Source organism: Alternaria metachromatica, assembly GCF_023757995.1.
Source record: "Alternaria metachromatica strain BMP 0045 chromosome Unknown scaffold_2, whole genome shotgun sequence".
Classification (NCBI taxonomy): Eukaryota; Fungi; Ascomycota; class Dothideomycetes; order Pleosporales; family Pleosporaceae; genus Alternaria; species Alternaria metachromatica.
In genome coordinates this window covers 1,910,863-1,930,285 of record NW_026055493.1, presented here as the reverse complement: position 1 = coordinate 1,930,285, position 19,423 = coordinate 1,910,863, and the positions used below count along the sequence as shown (strand labels likewise).

The 19,423-nt window shown below is 54.2% G+C and overlaps 6 protein-coding genes across 6 annotated transcripts; 3 read left to right on the top strand and 3 right to left on the bottom strand.

Annotated features, from left to right (window-relative positions):
* Positions 1-547: 547 nt before the first annotated feature.
* Positions 548-2,041, bottom strand: J4E83_001479 (uncharacterized protein; the record flags this gene model as incomplete). Its single annotated transcript, XM_049328435.1, has 1 exon — positions 548-2,041. One exon carries the CDS (start codon positions 2,039-2,041, stop codon positions 548-550), a length of 1,494 nt encoding a protein of 497 aa, XP_049192953.1.
* Positions 2,042-3,425: 1,384 nt separating this feature from the next.
* On the bottom strand, positions 3,426-8,096 carry J4E83_001478 (uncharacterized protein; the record flags this gene model as incomplete). Its single annotated transcript, XM_049328434.1, has 1 exon — positions 3,426-8,096. The coding sequence occupies one exon, from the start codon at positions 8,094-8,096 to the stop codon at positions 3,426-3,428; it is 4,671 nt and encodes a 1,556-aa protein (XP_049192952.1).
* Positions 8,097-8,644: 548 nt separating this feature from the next.
* Positions 8,645-9,735, top strand: J4E83_001477 (uncharacterized protein; the record flags this gene model as incomplete). The annotated part of the gene is made up of 2 exons (XM_049328433.1): positions 8,645-8,766; positions 8,823-9,735. The coding sequence occupies 2 exons, from the start codon at positions 8,645-8,647 to the stop codon at positions 9,733-9,735; spliced, it is 1,035 nt and encodes a 344-aa protein (XP_049192951.1).
* Positions 9,736-10,102: 367 nt separating this feature from the next.
* J4E83_001476 (uncharacterized protein) lies at positions 10,103-10,746 on the top strand (the record flags this gene model as incomplete). Its single annotated transcript, XM_049328432.1, has 2 exons — positions 10,103-10,376; positions 10,430-10,746. 2 exons carry the CDS (start codon positions 10,103-10,105, stop codon positions 10,744-10,746), a joined length of 591 nt encoding a protein of 196 aa, XP_049192950.1.
* A 790-nt stretch (positions 10,747-11,536) lies between these two features.
* On the bottom strand, positions 11,537-13,232 carry J4E83_001475 (uncharacterized protein; the record flags this gene model as incomplete). Its single annotated transcript, XM_049328431.1, has 3 exons — positions 11,537-12,888; positions 12,937-13,123; positions 13,200-13,232. 3 exons carry the CDS (start codon positions 13,230-13,232, stop codon positions 11,537-11,539), a joined length of 1,572 nt encoding a protein of 523 aa, XP_049192949.1.
* Positions 13,233-15,806: 2,574 nt separating this feature from the next.
* On the top strand, positions 15,807-18,974 carry J4E83_001474 (uncharacterized protein; the record flags this gene model as incomplete). Its single annotated transcript, XM_049328430.1, has 12 exons — positions 15,807-15,907; positions 15,961-16,095; positions 16,176-16,898; positions 16,948-17,201; positions 17,253-17,311; positions 17,366-17,394; positions 17,446-17,469; positions 17,613-17,640; positions 17,697-17,771; positions 18,090-18,124; positions 18,174-18,237; positions 18,552-18,974. The coding sequence occupies 12 exons, from the start codon at positions 15,807-15,809 to the stop codon at positions 18,972-18,974; spliced, it is 1,950 nt and encodes a 649-aa protein (XP_049192948.1).
* Positions 18,975-19,423: the final 449 nt, after the last annotated feature.

Below are 19,423 nucleotides of genomic sequence, written 5' to 3'. Positions count from 1 at the left end.
ACGGGGCATTATGTAGTATGCGTATGCGTTGTTTTTGGAGAGATGTTAGAAAGCAAAGCAAGCAAGCAGGGAACTACCTCAAGTCAGTACACAAAAGGTGTCGGGGACAATGAGGCCTGAGCGATGTATGCACCAATCGAAAACAAGTATTTGTGGTGTAAAATGAAGCTCTTCCTGGAGCTCACTCTCGAATAGTCATATATCTAATGCAGCGATATATACAAAACCCATACCATGAAGAAGCGAACAGGTGACGATGCCAGAAGCCAGCACCCAAGAAAATAACAAGAACGATGCCTGAATCCATCAGGACCCGCCCAAAACGCCATTTGGTGGAGGTCGTCAAAGTTCGTGTCTATCCAAAATGCGAGTATGCAATTTTCGCTTTGCGGAACAAAATCATCGCTGATAACAAAGGGAAAGAAAAACAGGTGAAGAAATCGGCTAGGCGATGCAATGCAATAAGATGCCAACGCTGAAGATGCGCGCGTGGAGAAGTGAAGCGTGTGTGTGGGTGGTGTGGGTGGTTATGACGGTCGAGATGCGCTCAAAAGTCGACACTCCATCTAAACCGAGGATCCCTCTCTGGTGGTCCGAAGTTGCGATCAAATGGAACGTTTACGATGCCCTCTTCCTCTTCGTCCCAATCTCGCGATAGGCTGAAGCCACTGTCGGACATATCCCGTCGCGCTCTTGCTGCCATGTCTTCTTCTGAAGGCGGTAGGCGGATCTTGGCTTCGACGAGTGGTGCAGAGACGAAGCGCGAATTGAGCAGTTCGCGTGGGGACACGAGGTCTTGGAGGCAGTTTAGGGAGGAAATGTCGGACGAGTTGAGAGGTTCGCGATGTTTGGTGTAGTAAGGGATGGAATCGGGGGTCGACGTGGTCGTATATCGGTGGTGGGCGGGAGTGGGCTTTTCGGGAAGCGGGAGTGCGTTTTCGTCGCTGCCATTCCTTCCCGAGTTGCTGGACAGAACAGTGGAGAGTGCGGGTCGGCTCTGACGGACGCGGATCACTTTGATGTCTGGGACGACTGCGGAACGAGGTGCGGAGTTGCCTCGGACGATTGTGTCGCTGGAGTCTCCAGATGAGTGCTGGGTGCTCACTGTCTCGGTCCGCGCCATGGCGAGGTCGACCTTGGTGTCTCTTCTCTGTCTTCGGCGTGAACTGCTCGTGGCAGAAGGCGGCCGAGCTTGTGGGGTCCTGCACCGTGATGGGTTGAAGTACGAACCGTTCGGCGATGCTGAGCGGGCCTCGGGTGTCTCGCCTCGCTCCAGCTTGTTCATCAAGTGCCTTGTGCTGACCTGGCGACCCAAGCTCAACTCGACGCGACTACTGGCGCCACTGCCACTTCGACTCCTGTTTCTTGCTCGTTCTTTACCAGCCATGACACTAGCTTTGGGTGGAGGTTGGAGCATCCATCGGTTGTCGAGGGGGTCGGGAGAGGGGAGACTGACGACAGGAGGGTGCAGATCGTTGACGGGTGGTGCGCGCGCGGTGTAGTAGCTGCCGGATCTTGAAGTGCCTGGTCTCCGTATCTGATAGCCGGCACCTCCTGTTGACGAGCCTGTCATGGTCTGCTCGAGGTTTATCGAGGGCTCGTCGTGGCCCCATAGATCCTCGTCTTCCCTCTGATAGCGCTTGTGGTTCCATGTCTCATCGTCGTCGAGGGTATCGTCGCTGAGGCGCACGTCACCTGCTTGGTCGACATCGATGCTGCTCCCGCCCTTGCTCATAGCCGAGCCCTGTGTTCCGCGAGTTGGCATGCCCCTTGTGCTGCCTGTAGTGCCCGTGTTGGTCCTCCGCGCCCTTCGTGGCGGCGGTCCTGGGCCCATGACGATCTCCTCATGCCAGTATATATTGGTCCCAGTGGGTTCGGGATGGTGGTAGGCGTCGGGCTGCTCGAGTTCCAGCTTCTCCCGCACTTTCCTCGCGGCCTTTGCTGCTTTCCGTCTCTTCCTGCCGTCCGAGTAGCCGGTGCAGGGGGCGCACGAGGCGTAGTGGAAGACGGCACTCTGGACGCCTCTCATGAACCAGGCCATGGTGGCGGTGATATATATTAGCCAACCGGTAGCGTGCGAGAGGGTGAGGGCGGCGGAGATGGGGACGCGCGTTGTGGTGTTGGTCGGCGGAGAAGGTCGCAGGCGCGGGAGCACTCGGTCCTGGATGGAGTATGGAGAGTCATTGCCGCTCTCCGTCGTGGAGGCTTCCAAAGGGTGGTAGAGAAAGGGTCAATCGCGGTGGAGCGCCGACGTTTCGTCGCTGGTTTGGGTGAGCGCGGTCCACGGATCCGGTTTCCGGCCGGGGTGGAGAAGCAGTGACGATGCAGGACAGACACGTCTGGGCAGGTTGGCGGCCGGCTCTGGGATGAGGTCTCTTAGCATGCGCGAATTGCCATGCACGCAAGCGATTGCCCTGCGCCTTTATCGAAGCCGCTGATGACGAAGACTAATCCCCAGCTCGACGAGCCCGGTCAGTGATCGTCGTCCGACACGTCCAGTTCCGCTTTAGCGGAAACCCTCCCGATCGAGCGCGAAACGTTGACTTTGTTTCTAGCGCACCCGGGCAGCACATCAATCTCCATTAATAGCTCTATTACACACGCCATGAAACACTCCCAGTTGTCCTTTCCGCCCTGAGCTACAGAGCACAACGGCATACCGACACCTTTGCACCTTCCCTTAGAGGCCAGACCAGGCCACCAAGCTGCATAACCGCGGCATAACTGCCCCGGCCGTGTAGCTGCAAAGCCCTGCCAACACATGCATAAACTAGCGGGGTTGAGGCTGCTATCCCACTTGGCGAGGCTGCGCGACTGGGGAACCCATTGGCCTTCTTCTGCCACCGTCACCACGTCTGCACCCTGAGACAGGTTGGACCCTTCACCAGAGGTAGCTCGAATTCGTGTCGCATTTCTAAGGTTTGCTGCATCCTTACTATCATAGTTTAATAAGTGAGCAGTTGCTGAGGCAATGTACACTTCTACCTTGAAAACACTCTCGAGCATACAACACTAAGTCTAGCCACCCCTGATGCTCGTCAAAATCACTTGAGGTCAGCATCGAGGAAAGCACGTTTAGCAAAAGAAAAAGCAGATGGTATATTGCTCTAAAGGTGGCTTCGCTAACGCCATGTCATGTTATCATAACGCAGTCCCTCGCGCCCACACTCCAACCTGAAAGCTCGAGGGCCATCAGCCCGAGTTCGACAACAAGAAGTACAGGGAATATGGTCAGAAAAGCGACCGCAACGCAAGCACGTATGGTTACGTACTGTACCCATGCCAGAACCGCCGTAGCAAAACTGTCCAGAAGCAGGGCGAACCTTACAGCCGCGATATTAATTACGCTGAGCAGACTACAGGTTCGTCAACATCGCGCCCCCATCTGACACACATCAGGGCGATTGAGCAGTCTTGACGACTACTCACTCTCTGATTTGCGCCTTCAACCCAGCATTCTCCCTCTTCAGTCTAGCGTTCTCTTTTCGCAGGCGGGTCAGCTCCTCTTCGCTCGTCTTCAACCGACGTTCCACCTCTTCGTTAGCCTTTCCCTTGCGAGCGCTGCTTGTCACCCTCTCCAGCTCTTCGTTGAATTTCACGTACAATGCCTCGTTCTCCGCGTTTGCGTTGCGGTACAACTGATCTAGGTGCTTGCATCGAGCCTCCGATACTTGTAGTGAAGTTGTTACGTCGTTTGAGATTCCCGAAGTACGTGCAGAGAGGGTTTCCAGTGTAGCTCTGAGCTTCTCTAGAGCAGCCACACGCGCTTCAGCCGTCCTTGCAGCTGTCCCATTCGTTATCAACGATGGAGCGGAGCTCTGGGTTGTCAGACGCGGCATGCTTCTAGCATTCAGCTCTTGACCGATGGCACTCAGTTCATTCTGCAAAGCTTGCGAAGCTGTGTCGATATCGTGTTGCTGAGTTTGCAGTCGCTCGCGCAGCTTTTGAGGTGATTGCATCCTCAGCTTCTTGGGAGGGCTCCCAGTCAAAGGAGTGCTGGCTTTGGTCGGAGATCGTGGAGTCGAGGGTGGCAGTTTGACAGCGTTGCCGGATCCCGTTCGTTCATGCAGACCAGCACTCGTAGTTGGTCGTAGATTGGGGATGGCTGAGCTGTTCGGGAGGTTTAGAGGATTGGGAATGCCTGAAACAGTCTCGCTTCGCTTCTTCGTAGGGCTGTTTGACTTGATGGTGACTTCATCATCGACGTCTGGCTTCATCGTGACCGACTTTCCCCTAATGTGTGCTGGACGATCCAAGCCGACTGCAGGAGAGTTCTCCTTTCTGTCTGTCCTTTCCACTCGCAGCGGTGAGCCTAGTCGGGTAGGCGTCGGTATCGACGAAGTGTGTTTGTGTAAAGCCATTGTAGCGGCTGAAGGGGCCAGTGGGGACTCGCTAATCTGACGTGTTTCGTGGCGCAATGCAGGATCGACCTTGCGAGGAGTCTGCGGGGACCACTCGGGTACATCGTCAGCATCCTGCAACGTCTTGAGATCGCTCAAAGAAGAGCGGCGCTTCTTGCGGGGAGGCCCAGTAGTGGGAGGTACCTCTCCAATTGTCCCAAGATTGCCTACGAACGACCGACTATTCGCGTTCGAGTTCGAGTTCGAGTTTGAATTCGCGTTCTCAAACGTAAACGCGCCGAGAACAGTCGGACGGTCGCGAGAGGACGGTCGCTTTGGCGATAGGCGAGCAGCAGCGTCTATCGAGTTGGAGCGACCAAGGTGCCCGGGACCGGCCTTCCCCATGCTGGGCGACTGGAGGTCTGTGCCATGGCTGTTCTTGCTCAATGAGCGCCAGAGTGAGCCTACCTTGGACTCATTCTCTGACTTGCTGTTCTCGCGTGTCAAAGTACCAAAGCCAAAACGTCTCCGCAGTGATGTGTTGGAGTTGAGCGAGCCGGCAGCAGCGTAGCGACTCTTTGAGTCCATAGAGCCATAGTTTGGAGTACTGAACCCAGGTGTCTCGGCTGGAAACAGGGCGTCGATATCTTGCACCAAGCGGTCCATAAGGGAGATGAAGTCGTTTGCGTTACCGGCAGGCACTAACATCTCGGCAAACGCTGCTGTGAGAATGCCTCGATCGCCATCGTTGCTGGTGCCATCGAGCAGTTCGGCTAGCAGATTGATGACAGCGCGGAACGCTCGTTGGTTTGGAGGGGCAAACTGGTCGAAAGTGTATTTGAAGAACTCCTCGAACTCATCAGGTGGCATGCTATCTGATCGCATCTGCAATGAGACCAATGTGGCGTGCGACAGCACAGGACCCATTCGCTCTTTCCAAGCGACACTCAAAAACTTCTCAAACACTGCGAAAAGTACATCCACAGACGATTGACCAGCGAGTTCAAGATTGGCAGGGTTCTCCAAAAGCGTATTGTAGAGTTCGTTGACAACGAGTTCATCGGCGACAGCTCTCGCCCTGACAGAGCGTCCGACTATGTTCCCTTTGCGTGCGTGCAGTGCCAGAGTCAGATTTGCCAAGGTATCTTCGAGCTTTGAGAAGGGATCGCTTGGGCCGTTGAAGGTGGCGCTCTTAGTCGTGCTGGAAGAGGTAGGGCGCGACATCTCCCCGTCTTGGCTGTACGTACGATTCGGCCCGAGTTGAACCGGAGGTGCCATGCGCGGTACCTCTCCCATGGTATGCGCATTGCGTTGGAGTCTACGAGAGCCTCCTCCTTCACGGCCAATACTGCTCACACTGCCACCAAAGAAACTAGACAGCATCTTCACTGGAGAGTGTGGACGGCTCTTACTACCCGTCTGTGGTTCTGCCTCGTACATCTCCAGAGCGAGCGACTTGAGTATCTGTTGGTTTCGCGTCAGATACGCCTCGGCCAGTGTGTGGTTCTTAACGCTGTTCCGCAATTGGAAGTAATTAGCCAGGCGCTTTGTGAGAACGGGCCGGAACTCTTGGTCGGTCAATTTGTCGCGTGCCGTGTATCCATGGGCCCCATTTGACTCCAGCAGAAAGAGTCCGTCACCGAGTATGGTGATGGTAACAGTAAGCTCGACGCCGCTGTCACCGACTTGAATGGGCTTGGTGAACTTAGACCCTTCGACAAGAATCTGTACTCTCGCAGGCTCGCGTCGACCTTCTACCTGCTGGCCAACTGCCTCTTCCGCTATCGATGAGAAAAAACTGAGATCGCCTGGCAAATTTCGAACGTCCCATTTGCCGCCCTCTCGCTCCGCCTCTGGAAATCTGCCTTCCACACGAGCTTTGGTGAGCTCCTCGGTAACCTTGTGGCCTTTACCCTCATAGGAGCCTTGCAGGTAGAACATGCGAATGCCAAGCTTCTGGCGTTCTCGACTTCTCGGTCGTCCGGGCTGGCTGGCGAGCGGTACTGGGGATATCATTTGCAGTATTGATCCTTCTGAGTGTTCACTCAGGAAGACATCACTGAGACTCAAGTATTGATGAAACATGAGTTCCGTAGATCCATCAAACGATTCGGCAAATTTGGGGTTGTCGAGCTCGGCGAGCAAGCCACGCGCATTGATGGAACCATCCTCCGACTTTTGAAGAAGCACCAAGAAGTCCGTGAAGAGTACCATGATACCGGACACTGTAGCAGGTCCAGATAACTCCCCGTGATATGGTGGGGACAGCTCTACGCAGTCAATGGCTGAGATCATTCGTCCTTTAGGGTTGAATCCCGAAGGCCACGAAGTCACCAATTTGCGCAAGCGATCGAACACTCTGATTTGCTGCGCCGTGGGACCTTCTCTTGTGCAGATATCCGAGATCATATCCCTTGCCTTGAGGAAGATCTTGATAGCCGGATGCCTGAGGGGCAGTTGCTTGATGATGTTGTCGATGTACAGGTTGTATCGTGGCAGGCGCTGAACAGGCTCGATGAGCATAGATGTGAGTCGCTGCTCGCCCGTCTCGTAGACTCGCTTGGAGAAACTGGATGCTGTGTCTTTTGTGAAATGCTTCAGCAGCTGTGAGAAGTCGCCGTGGGCCGCCATGTAGTCGGTGTAGCAATCTGCAAATTGTGGAAGCCACTCAACAAAAGCCCTGGCGACGGCGGCCGCTCCAGTGACATCTGGTGCGTCCTTCTGTCCACGCAAGGGCGCGATGTAGACATCGTCTGCTGCTGTCTCAATGTCCTCAATGGCTCCGTTCTCCGACTCTTCCAGAATTACACGTAGAGCGTCTAAGAACTGCGAATTAACCTCTAGAATCTTGTCCAGACTGGGAGGAAACAAGCCTCTCAGTGCATGTTCGGTAGGGCTGGAGCTCGAGCTCGACTTCTGCTTGGCCTTCTCACGGAACTCGACCGCTACTGTGTGTACCAGCTCGTCCAGTTTGTAGACATAGTTCTCTTCCGTGTCCAACAGCTCACACATCTCCCGTCGGAGAGTCTCTTTTTGTTTCCTCGAGAAGGATTGTGATCGGTTGAGGGCGGTCGGTTTGGAGGGTGCGCGGCGGAGTTTGGAGGTCGGGAGGAAGGCGCCGTCTCCGAACAGCCTGACGACGGGTGCGTACTGTCCGTATCGCTTTTCGATGAGGTCTTCTTCGAGGTCTTCGAACTGGCCGGACTCGCGCGATTCCAGCTTCGTGACACTGCCCTGGGGGAGGACTACATCCAGATCTATCCAGGAAAGCGTCTGCTCGCCCAAAGCATGGCGCACATCGATTATGACATCTGCGACGTTCTCGACCTTGATCATCCTGGCAGCGACAATGGCGGCATGCGCCTCGGAGAACAGCCTGGGGGCCATGGGCAGGTTGGCGGAGGAATCATACCGCCTCTCCCAGGCGCTCTTGATCTCCGCGGGCAGCTCGAGAAAGTACTTGTACAGGCTGAAGGCGAGACCGCGACATATCTCGTCGCCCTGCTCCTCGCGCGGCAGACATGTGACGGCATTGTAGTATGTGGCTGTGGGCGAGATAATCAGGCGGGCGAAGTTCTGGAAGCCGGCCGGGGTGAAGACGTGGGCCTGGATGCGCGAATGTGTCGCCTGGGTGGAAGTGGCCGTCGGACCGTAGAAGATGAGCACGGGGGAATTGGAGAGCAGCTCGTCGGTCGTGTAGAAGAGCGACAGGTCCTCAGCGGACAGGGCCGCGGGCTCGTGGTTGATGACGACCATGGTGCCAATTGCGCGGAAACGAGTGACGGCGACGGCGGGCAGCAGTCAGACAGTGAAGAGGCAATTAGGACGGTGGGTGCATGGCTGGGCGCAGCGGCAGAGGGGCAGGCGGTGTTGTTGTCGTCCGAGTCGGTGGTGCTAGGAAGCCATTGGGGTAGAGAAGGGACAGTGGAGGCGCGTCCCGGGACTAAACAACAACAAATCCCATGGATCTTGTTGAAGCCCGAACCAAGAAAGCGGTCATGCGGCTGCGACCAAGCGCGGGTGGGCAGCTGCAGCGCGAATAACCAAGGTGCCACAGGTGCGACACGCCCGAGCATGGGGTTCCCAGCAAGCGGCCGCAGTGACAAGTATTTTTGGCCTGCAAATGATGCCCTTGCAGCGTATCGTCCGATCCGTCTCTCTGCTAGCTGCACATCGCCGCACCCCGCAGTGTCCACAAACAAAAAAGCACCGTCGTCATAGCAGCTGCCGCGATGAGATGAGGTACAACAGACTTTGAGACTGTCAGCAGCCTGAGATTGCCGTCGTGCGTGTTGAGTCAGGACATGGCTACGCAGCAAGATGAAGGCGGTGTGCCCTTCTCCATTGCCCACCAGCAGCAGCACTTCCGCCTGCTCGAGCTGCCCCCCGAGATTGTTGAGCTGATAGACGCGCCCAACCCGCCGCTGTAGGTGCGCTGACTTGTCGTTTCCATGCGGATACCCTTCTCATCATACGCGCTAGGCTCTCCATCAAATCCCAAGTCCAGTCCTCCGCTTCTGGCGCGTCCAACGCGAAGCCTGCATATGCAGTACTTTGTACGCCGAACAAGACCTTCCAGCTGCGCCAGGTCCAAACCTCCAACTCGCTCTACATAGCCCAGCCCGCGCTCGAGGCCCATGGCAACGAGATACCCACCCCTGCCACGCGCGCCATTGCGCTGTGCACCGCGACGCTCGAAGCCCATGCATCCACCGCGTCTGCCACCGCCCTACTGAGAGAGGCACTGCCGGTATACGACATTGTTGCAGGGGACGTCGACGCGACTAGCAATGGCAGGAGCAAGGCGAGCATGTTCAGCGATACGCCCTTGTCGGATGGGGAATGCCAGGTCGGATGGAACGAGCTGATGGCCTTCGAGGCGGATGGAGGATCATACCAGCCTTCGCCGAACGCCCTCTCACAAGTATGGAGGTCGATCAATGCCGCTGCACTGGCCGAGGGTATCAAACTACAAGCGCAGTTCTTGGCCAACGACATCACCAAAGCCGCAGCTGAAGAAGGGCATCCGCCAGGCCTTGTAGAGGCCATACTGGCATACCTATCCACAGCAGACAACGACAAGAATGGACCGTGGTCGTGTCTGGATCGGGAAAAGACGGTCGCATTTACTGGCAGGACATTGCTGGAAGCCAAACGCGGCGCAGACTTCCTCATCGCCGACTTCACCGACACGTGGGAGGACCGCCTGCCCGAAGTATGGCGCAAAGACGCGCAACTCAGTGCCATCGAAGGCATCTACGACTTCCCATCCGATACCACGATAAGGGCGAAGAGCAAGGCCATCACCGCCACGAGCGGAGACAGTTCAGTGGCAGCCATGAAGCCGTCAGCGCGCAAGTGGCACGAGAAGTTTGCCAAAACGAGAAAGAAGTGAGCATGGTCGCGTTGGTGATAGCGCAGTCACGTGATCCGGCGCGTTATCAACGCGTCTTACCGGGATCGGGAAGTGCAACTGCCGGCCGCTTGCTAATGCAATTTTCACAAGCCGCCAGTGGCTAGATGGGTAATCACTCCCCAAGCATGCAAGGCTGTGCCACGCAAAACATAGATACCCCAAACTATATCTTTACATCGTCTTCGAGTGACATTGTTGTTTTTCTCTCCAGCGTATGAAGCGTGTTCAATCTATCGCAGCCATTCTCAGAGCCCCACCTCGACTTGCTCTGACATCGTTTGAAAGGCATTACTCTACAGTCAGCCCCAGACTGCAACAATCTATACGCCCCGCAAACCAACAAAACATGGCGACAATCTCAGGAGATGACGGTCCTACTGCGCCAGCCCCTCCTGTAGTCAATGACCCAAACTCCACCCCCGCGACCAATGAGGAAAAGCCTCTACCCAAACTCTCCGCATCCGAGTTTCGCCAGTATAACAGAATGGCGGAACACATGAACTATTTCCACGATAATTTCAGGGCGACGTGGAAAGTTCTATACGGAGCGTGTGAAGCACAGAAGAGGCCCAAGAACATGTCCATCCGCCAATTTATTAGCATGGGCCAGCAATTCTGCCGTTAGTTTCGACCCACCACATAAAAGTATCACCATCTAACCATGCCCATATAGATCACCTCACAGTGCATCACACAATAGAAGAGCAGCACATCTTCCCCGTCCTGGCCAAGAAGATGCCCGCCTTCAAGAAGGAACTCGAGCTCCTCACCCAGCACAAGCAGATCCACAAGGGTCTCGATAAGCTAGAAAAGTACCTTGAAGAGTGCGAAGGCGGAGAGCGAGAATTGCGTTTGGGAGAGTTGAAGGAGATTTTCGATTCGTTTGGCGAGGTTTTATGGCAGCATCTGGATGATGAGGTCAAGCAGTTGGAAGCAGAGAACATGAGGAAGTATTGGAGCTTGGATGAGATGAGACGGATTCCCATGTAGGCCACTATGTTGGACTGCGATGGGTGGCGAGCGAGCGAAGGCAAAGGCGAAGGCACAGGGCGTTCAGGTAATGACGGCTGGATGAGTACCTGCAATCTTATGACACTTTTCTCACTAGCCTTGCCAACCAGAACTGCGCGATGCATAAAGACCCCGAAGAACCCTTCAAATTTCTGCGTCCTCAGGCCTCCAGACCCCAAGACAAAACACACAATGATGCAAACGACGTTCAACAACCCATAAAACGATCCACATATCCGGGCTAACACACTAGCGCCTCCCCTAGTTCACGCCTCGAAACGGGTGACAGCAGACCAAACGTTCCCTGAGGCAACTTCATGTTCGTTTCGCACTATTGATTTGTTTTGGATTGGGGATTCAGGTACAGGGACCGGGTTGCTGGGAGGGGAGCCGTCACACTAAATTTATTTGTGAGTCTGGGTCAGGGTCCACCGCGTGGAATGCTGCTGTTGATGTAAGGATGAAGCGACGATGTACAGCGATGAGTCTGTCGGTAGGATGGATATGGACGTAATACGAACGATGTGGCGCACGGGAAGTGTTCATGTATCGAAAAGAAGAATGCAATGACTGCTATTGTACATGCTACGTGGGAAAAGCAAAAGGTCATAAAGCTTGTATAAACTTCCAATATATGCGCAAAAGCAGATGGGTATGATGAACACCAGAAAAAGCTTTTGCCGCCCAGCAGTGCATTAGTACCTTTCCCATCCCCACAAACGCCTTCGCTGTAAAAAATATCGCATCAATCCGCTTCAAGTCCTGGCGCTCACTTCGGAAGCTGCAAACCGATCATACTCCTCTTCTTCAAACTGAGGAAGCGTCTCGGGCTGCGGAATTCCCAGTCAATCCTCGGTGTCCAGCCGCCCTCCGCAACGACGTCGGGTATACTAGGCGCACCGCTGTCGCTTCGTTGGTGGTATGCTGGTTCAGGCGCCTCCGGTCCATCTCCTCCTGTCGTACGGCTGAAGACGCTCCTCGTCGGGCTCTTGCTCATGCTGAAAGTCGATTCAACCGGGCTAGGGAGTTGCTGCCACGGCCCTCCAAGTCTTCGGACGATTCTCGCTTCCTCACTCTCCCGCCATCGCTGCTTTTGCTCCGCGGTCGCAAAGGTAGCTAGTGTGCTGGTGGACTTGCTGATGAATGAGGATAGGCGTTGGGAGATGATGGAACTGCGCGCTGATCTATCTGCCGTCTTTGGTACTGCCAGAGAGCTGCGGGCCGAATTCCTGTTCAGGTCCATGTCTGGTGGTGCAAGAGAGCTGCGCGAAGAGTTTCCGAGATCTATCTCTATAATCCTGGGGGCAGGGAGCTCCTCGACCTTCTCGTTCTCTAGCTCTTTTTCTTCGTCTTCACTGAAAGATCTGGTCGACTTGTTGTCATCTTGTACGCTGTCCGAGGAAGTAGGTCGCGAGTCTTGCATTTCCACGTCACCCATTCGTGATCTAGCGTAGCTACCAGGCCCCTTTGCGCCATTGGGGATGTGCCAGCGGAGGTCTACGCGAAGTATGGCGTACATGAGTACTGTCTGAATCTCCACGAGGAAGTTGAAAATGTAGAATGGTGCCTTGCCGAGATAGCCTGGTAGAGGTTGTGATCTCGGGACTGGTGTCTGGAAAGCAACACCACAGCGATACCATGCGCCAATAGAGAGGAGTGTGGTGCTAATCATCAGGACTATGACTTTAGTACGAAGACGGCCCATACCGAAATGATCGAGCGGCGAATAGGGAACGAGAAGCGTGAGCATCGTCATCGGCAAAGGTAGTGTAGCGACGATGGCCAGGAAGGTTGCGCCGTACTGCTGGAAGCCGCGGTCGGTCGCTCGAGTTCCTGCGTTAAGAGTATAAAAGCTCTGAACTGTAGCTGTAATGACAGCGACAAGTGTCAAGCCGATCAACGCGTAAAGGGCTTTGAACATGATGCCAAACGCAGGATGCCAACCCACCGACGGATGCGTCGACCTTACTAGGCGCATCGCGAAAACGAGATTGATGACGAATAGTATAAGAACACCTGCTGCGATGAAGATCTGTGCAGCAATCGCAAGTGGAATGTTGGTTGGATTAGAGACCGATGCGAGTCGCAAGATTGATGTCAATATGCGTTCCATGCAGAAGACTTCGGAACAGTTAGCATCCATTTCATCTAGAATGTGGCTATACATACGGAAGATGAAGAGGTTTGGTAAGAACTTGTGACCTCGTGCTCTGTTCTTTTGGAATATCTTCATGTGTACTGCTGCTCCGACCATGAAGAAGAACATGAACACAGTTTGGGCAGGAATATCGATGCGTTTCACTGGAGGACCACCCAGAGGCCATACCATAGGAGCATATGGTGGCGCTTGTGATGCCTTTTCAACGTCAGCGACTTTATCTCTCTCCAAGTTCCAGGCCCATCAGACAAGCATATGGGTGGGGTGAACTTACCATAGAGGGTGGCATGCCGCCCTGTGATGCCATGGTATCGCTGATTGCGTTTGTTCGACTTTTCGGACCTGATTTACGCCGGCGACAGGCGATGCGTTGGAGATGAGAGTCGAGACTAGTCAATAGTCGGAGTACCAGGACGTCGAAGCGATACGGGGAGCTTCGCGCAGCGAGGCGCAAGCCCACCATATATGTTGCGCCGCACCATTTCAATCATCACTCCACTTGTGTCAACACGCCTGCAGAACACTTGTGCTATGTTTTGTCCATGCGTCCAAACAGTAGTGTGGTGTTTGATGTTAGTGTCTGAATCGCGAAACCGAGACACCGATCGCTATTTCGGGACCGCCGCTAGAACAACGTCAGGAACTAATACCACGTTCTGACCACGGGAGCCCTGTACATCGAATGTCAATGTTCGATGACCAACATCTTCAGTGCCAAAGTCATCGATCTCACACAGACGTCGTTAGCTGGCTTACATGCTCGAATAAAGCGACGCCACACCTCAACTGCAATACAGCTCGACCTGGCCAATGTTGCGATGGGCCAAACGGCTTGCGATTTAGAATATATTTCATTCATCCTGTCCGTCTCTTGCTCAGTTATTCACCGAGACTGCGAACGTATGCCGTGCATCATAGTCCGCATTCATGAACATTGCTACTACTAAGGAACCGAGGCGTTTCAAGAAGCCCCACGAATACCCGGACTGTATGCTATAGCTGACACTGCCTATGGTGGTATATTTCGCATCGTTCCCCGGCTCGCAATTTGAAGCCTGTGCAGGTTCGAAGGCCTGACGTCTGTCATCGAACGCTGTTAGGCATGCAAGAGCTGAGTCTACCGAATACCCAGGTGTTGGACGTCCCGAAACATATCACTCTATTCTCCCCCAGCCCTATTACTGACCTCCAGGGTCCCCTGCCGTCTTATCTGCGTAATATGAATCGTCAACGTCGTCAATAAGGGCTGGCAGTCTTGCCGTCACTCTCCGTCTCGCTTTGACCGTCCATGTGTGTTGGATATCAAAATCGGTTGATCTTGGCGCAAGATGTGGGTACTTGATTGAGTTGGTAGTGACCAGTCTCAGCAGCACAATCGTTGTCGTGAGCTTCTTCGTGAGCTTCCTCGTGTAGTGTCTCATCGCCCAGTTCAGGGGCATGTCTATCATCTGTGCCAGCCTGTAGAACGTCCCGGCATCTCGTCAATGTCAGTTGTCCGAGTCTTACGTGGGTTTGGGCGTTTTCAAGTCCTGACGAAGTGTTCCCACTAAGGATCATTGATGTTTTGCCCACAACTAGAGCATTTGCGGTAGTCAAAGCCCGACCCGCCGATAAAGGTGGTGACCCAGCTCGTAGAACTAGTTCGCGCTTGATACCAGGCTTCTGTCTCTTAGTCGGGTTGGCGATCCTTTGGCGGTTGACACTTTTCTTGGGAACGGGCTTTAGTTCGGAACCAACAAACCCGTCAAAAGCATCTCGAAGGTTTGGACAACATCGCTGCATGTTAGTAGGTAGTTGTGTGGGTCTCTCCAGGGGCTCTGTGCGCATTCGCATTGGTTCGGTCTTGGGACGGCCGACAGAGTCTGGCGGTTGTGTTGTCTTCGGTATCAGCCTACTCTTCGAGATGATGACGCCGCCTGAAGTCTGCGTGAAGGTCAGCAGTGTCAGCGTTGACTATTGTTGACATACGGAGATGTGCAACGTATTCGTAAGATGTATTTGGCTATCTTCGATAGGGTCCACGACCGCAATGGGAGCAGCGACTTCATGAGTAACATCCTAAAGTCAACAGCGTTAGCTACCTACGATGGAATCCGTGGAAGCTCCTTACACCCGGTAGGGGCAGTCCATCCAGTGTAGTAGTCCGCAGCAAAGCGAGCTCATGTACTGGTAGACACCGTTTCCGAGTGCTCGAAAGCCCGTTGCGAAGTCCTTGTCTGCTGCCGCTACCAGAGGCTAGACGGAGGTCTGGTGGTGGTGAACGTGGGATGTCGTATACAGATGGCGCATTCGTGAGACCATCCAAGACAGATCGATGTTCTTCGATATTGGTATCTAGCGGCTTGTCGGTAGTTGCATCTTTCTGACACAAGTTGGTTCCGACGACTTCTGTCTCCGCAGATGATTTTGGGGGCAAAATTGCTGGCTCCCTGCCCGGTTCCTTGACTGACACGTCGCGATGTAATCCGGAGAACGGGGCAGCGGAGTCTACCACGTCCAGATCTTGGATAGGCGGTCTGAAACGTAACGGACGGTCTGGCATGCCTCCCACACATGAAAGAAAGGCGCTCAGCCGTAAACGATTGCCGACGAAATTAGCATCGTGCGCCATGTTGCCTGAGACGGCGGTTCACATGTGGGTTAGTGCGAGCGAAAGGATATGTGATCAAAGTCGCATGTCGTGCATACGAAAGCTGCAGAGTATGCTGTATGCTGCAGCGAAGCCTAAGGTTGCAGTCGCGGAGACAGATGGTGGCTGCCAAGAGAGCCATGACGACGCGGGTCCCGAGGTCCATGCGCCTAACGCGTCGCGAATCTTTCAATGTTGCGAAGACTGGAGGAAGTGGCAGAGGGCAATCGCAAGCTATCATAAGAACCCACCATGTCGATACCGTCCACACCGAGATGGCCTGCAGACGAAACGGGCGTGCCAGAGATAGCCGGCGACGAGTGCTTCGGAGATCTGGTAGACAAACTGTGCCAGTCAGTCGATGCATGTGAATGCGCAATTGTCCAGTAGCCTAACGCGAGAGTAGGTTCTTTGAGCATAAGATCAAGCTGCCACATACCTTCGAAGACTTGCGTCGATCGCAGGAGGGCCGGGCAGTCCAGCCTCTCATCGCATACCTGTCCACCCAAGTCGACCACCCTGCCCTCGTATCCGCTCTACTGTACGTCGAGGCAGCCCAGGTCGCTTTCATCAATACCGGATGATTGCACGTATGAGTGGAGAGCGCTGACCATATTGAAGAGCCCTGAAGGGGCATTTCTCTGCCTTGGAGGAAACCAGCGACGAGCCTGGTGTGAACGAAGCGCGAGGCTACGCATGCGAGTTCGTAGCCTGGCAATTCTTGACGAACCTGAAAGAAGCCGACATCATCGAGTCTCTGCTAGTAGAACTCCCGCCGGCAACGACGCCGACCACCTCCAACCCACCGAACGGCTACCACTCGGGCGAGAACGAACGCGACACCACACATGCCGACGAGCGGTCGCCTTTGCTTCCCGTATCCAACACCGACTACTTCGGCCACGCCGACTCTTCCAGATCACGCTTCGGATCGCTGATGTCACAATGCGAGAATCTCAGTGCATTGGAGCTTGCGACTGTATCTGGTGCGAAGAAGTTCCTGTCTCAGAGACCAGTCCAGAAGATCATAAATGGCTTGTGGAAAGGCGACATCGTATTCTGGGAGACCCTCAGTCTACACTCGGAGAAGAAGCCCAAAAAGTACAACCGGAAGCAGGCCGATCCCTTCTCCCGGCTACGCGTTCCATTGTACTTGAAGATTTTCGAGACACTCTTTTTCGCGGCATTCTTGGGACTGTACTACGCAGTTCTAGTGCAGCGAAACAACGCCCGAGTAACCATTCCCGAGATACTGCTATACGTGTGGATTGCCAGCTTCGCGTACGATGAATTTTCGGATTGGTTAGACGCAGGGCAAAGCTCGTTCTATGCCTCGGACTTTTGGTAGGCATGCGTTTCTCATCGCCGTTTTGATGGAGGCTAACGTCTTTAGGTGGACCTGGGACATCAGTATCGTCGTTGTGGGCTTTGTCTTCTGCATTATGAGGATTGTTGGATTGACTACAGCCAACGCTACCACCATCGATCTTGCCTATGACGTACTCGGACTAGAGGCTCTCTTCCTCGTGCCGCGTATCTTCTCTCTCTTGAGTCTCAATCGATATTTTGGCACCCTGATTCCGTGTCTCAAAGAAATGACCAAGGACTTCATCAAATTCCTGTCACTGGTAGTCATCCTGTACCTGGGTAAGGCGTCCGACGCTTTAGTAGCTGCAGCCAATGCTCACCGATATAAAGGGTTTCTAACTACTTTCGTACTGCTGGCTAGAGATAGTAGGTTCAATGCGAAGCAGATGGCAAGTTGTCTATCGGGGTCACCGACGTGCCAACTGCTGACTCGTGCAACGTAGAGTTGGATCCTGATCAAGGTCTTCTTCGGGTAATGGTGAACATCACGCCACTGTCGCTATACCAGCTAATGCCTTCTCAGTTCTAGCTACCTAGGTTTCGGTGAGTCAAGCCTCAGGCAACGGCCAAGCGAAGGCATACACCGATTCTCGTCCACCAGTACTGACGACAGCTGCCTGCAGATGTCGCCGAAGAGATGTATGCACTCCTCCGATCAACAGTACCAATGGCTTGCTAATGCCTGCATAGCTCGCCGTTCTTCGGACCTCCTGTAATGGTACGAGTCTGACTATTTGGAATGCATCGCATCGCGGTCTGCTGATCACACACTAGCTTGTTTTCGTCACTTTGACAAACATCTTGTTGATTACAAGCCTCATATCGCTTTTGAGCAACTCGTTGAGTAAGGTAATGGGCTTTTCCATTGGTTCCCACTGCTTTGCAACCTCAAATCGCATGCATGTCCATGCATGCCAAGCGCAAAACAACGGTTAACGCCCGACTGGACCGCCTCATCTCCATTGCAGTTTCCCCAGAGTGCATTCGCATTGGGGTTAGCACTTGATTTCTTCCGGTTGGTCTTACGGGGGTGTGATACAGCCCCATTGGGATTGCAACAGGAGATTTCTCGCAGGCACTGACTGCCCTGACCCCATGAACAACCGGCTATAGCTTATCATCTCTGGCTATATTACTTTCCAAAGGATCGATATTGACGGTGAACAGGTTCTTGATCATGCGCGAGATGAATATTTGTTCATGTACGTCGGCATGATCCAAGGCAACTTTCTTCAGGCACTGACGATGCAGCTATTCCGTATACGTGCTCGAAGCATCAAGCTCGAATCGATTGACATACTTCCTGCCTCCACTGGTAAGTATGTTGTTCAGTGCTGTTATTATGGGGGAGGTTAAAAGCGGGCATTAAGCGCCGGGTCGTTCAACGCCCAATCGACACAGCCTCTATGGCCATCGTGGAAGACGAGCTCAGAACCAACCAGTCAAAGCTTCGTGGCCGGCTCGTGAGGGAAGCATCGTCGGCGGATGCTCTGCCGTTGTCACGTCACTGACAAGCCTTGTTCTGGCGCTCAGGCTTTCTCGACTCAAGGCCGCTGTGAATCCCTGCGAACCCACAACGCAGTGGTATCCACAGCCGTGCTCAACTTTGCAAGGCTGACCGGCTTCCAGAACCTCATTCCGCTAGTCATTCGACCGTTGCGGCTCGTCATCCCCTCCGAGCGACTCCGGAGCGTCCGGATCGTCTTGCTCAAGGCCACGCATCTACCTCTTGTATTTGCAATCTGGGCTTACGAGCAGATGACCGATACCCGTAATCTCGATGTGAAAGTGACATCTTTCAGCGGACCGCAGACACCAACCCCACCAAAAAAGGCTCTTCGGTTGCCGGTCAACTCTCCACGCCTATTGATGGCGGAAGCACCAAACTCATTTGCGAGGAAGCCCCAGAAGCCCCAGGCACGAGCAGGGTCTACAGAAACCGATGCTCCATTGAAGGCACTAGTCCTTAAGCTTTCAACGCAAGTTGAAGAACTTACTGCGATGGTGTCGCAGCTCCAGCAGCAGCGCGAAGCGAGCACATCGGTCGCTTGATGGCCGGCGCTTGCAGCCGCGGGAATATAGGTACATTTTGCTAAGGATGAGCACTGCAAATCCGGTTAAAATTCAAGTTGATCTTATCTGTCTATCCCAAGAGCTACTCAAACAAGCGTGTATGGAGTTGAGGTGTTGGTGTCTCACTTTGGCAACGGCATTGGGGTGACACATGAATGAACGATCAACGTCAGATACAGGCGGGACATCCTTTGCCAGACTGGCCAGTTTCATGGGGATGCACATCGAGCAAGGGTACAACCGCCCTCTCCTCTTGCGCCTCAAAGTCCGGTCGGCGCAAGGATGCCTGTGTTCGGCCCGCTAAGGCCTAGCTACCCGGCTGTCTGGTTCACTTGCACATACCCTGGTCTCGAGCTGCATCCATCGCCCCCCTGCCACTCTTTCATAGCCCCATGGAGCTAACAGGCGCCTGCCGCGTAGGCGGCTCG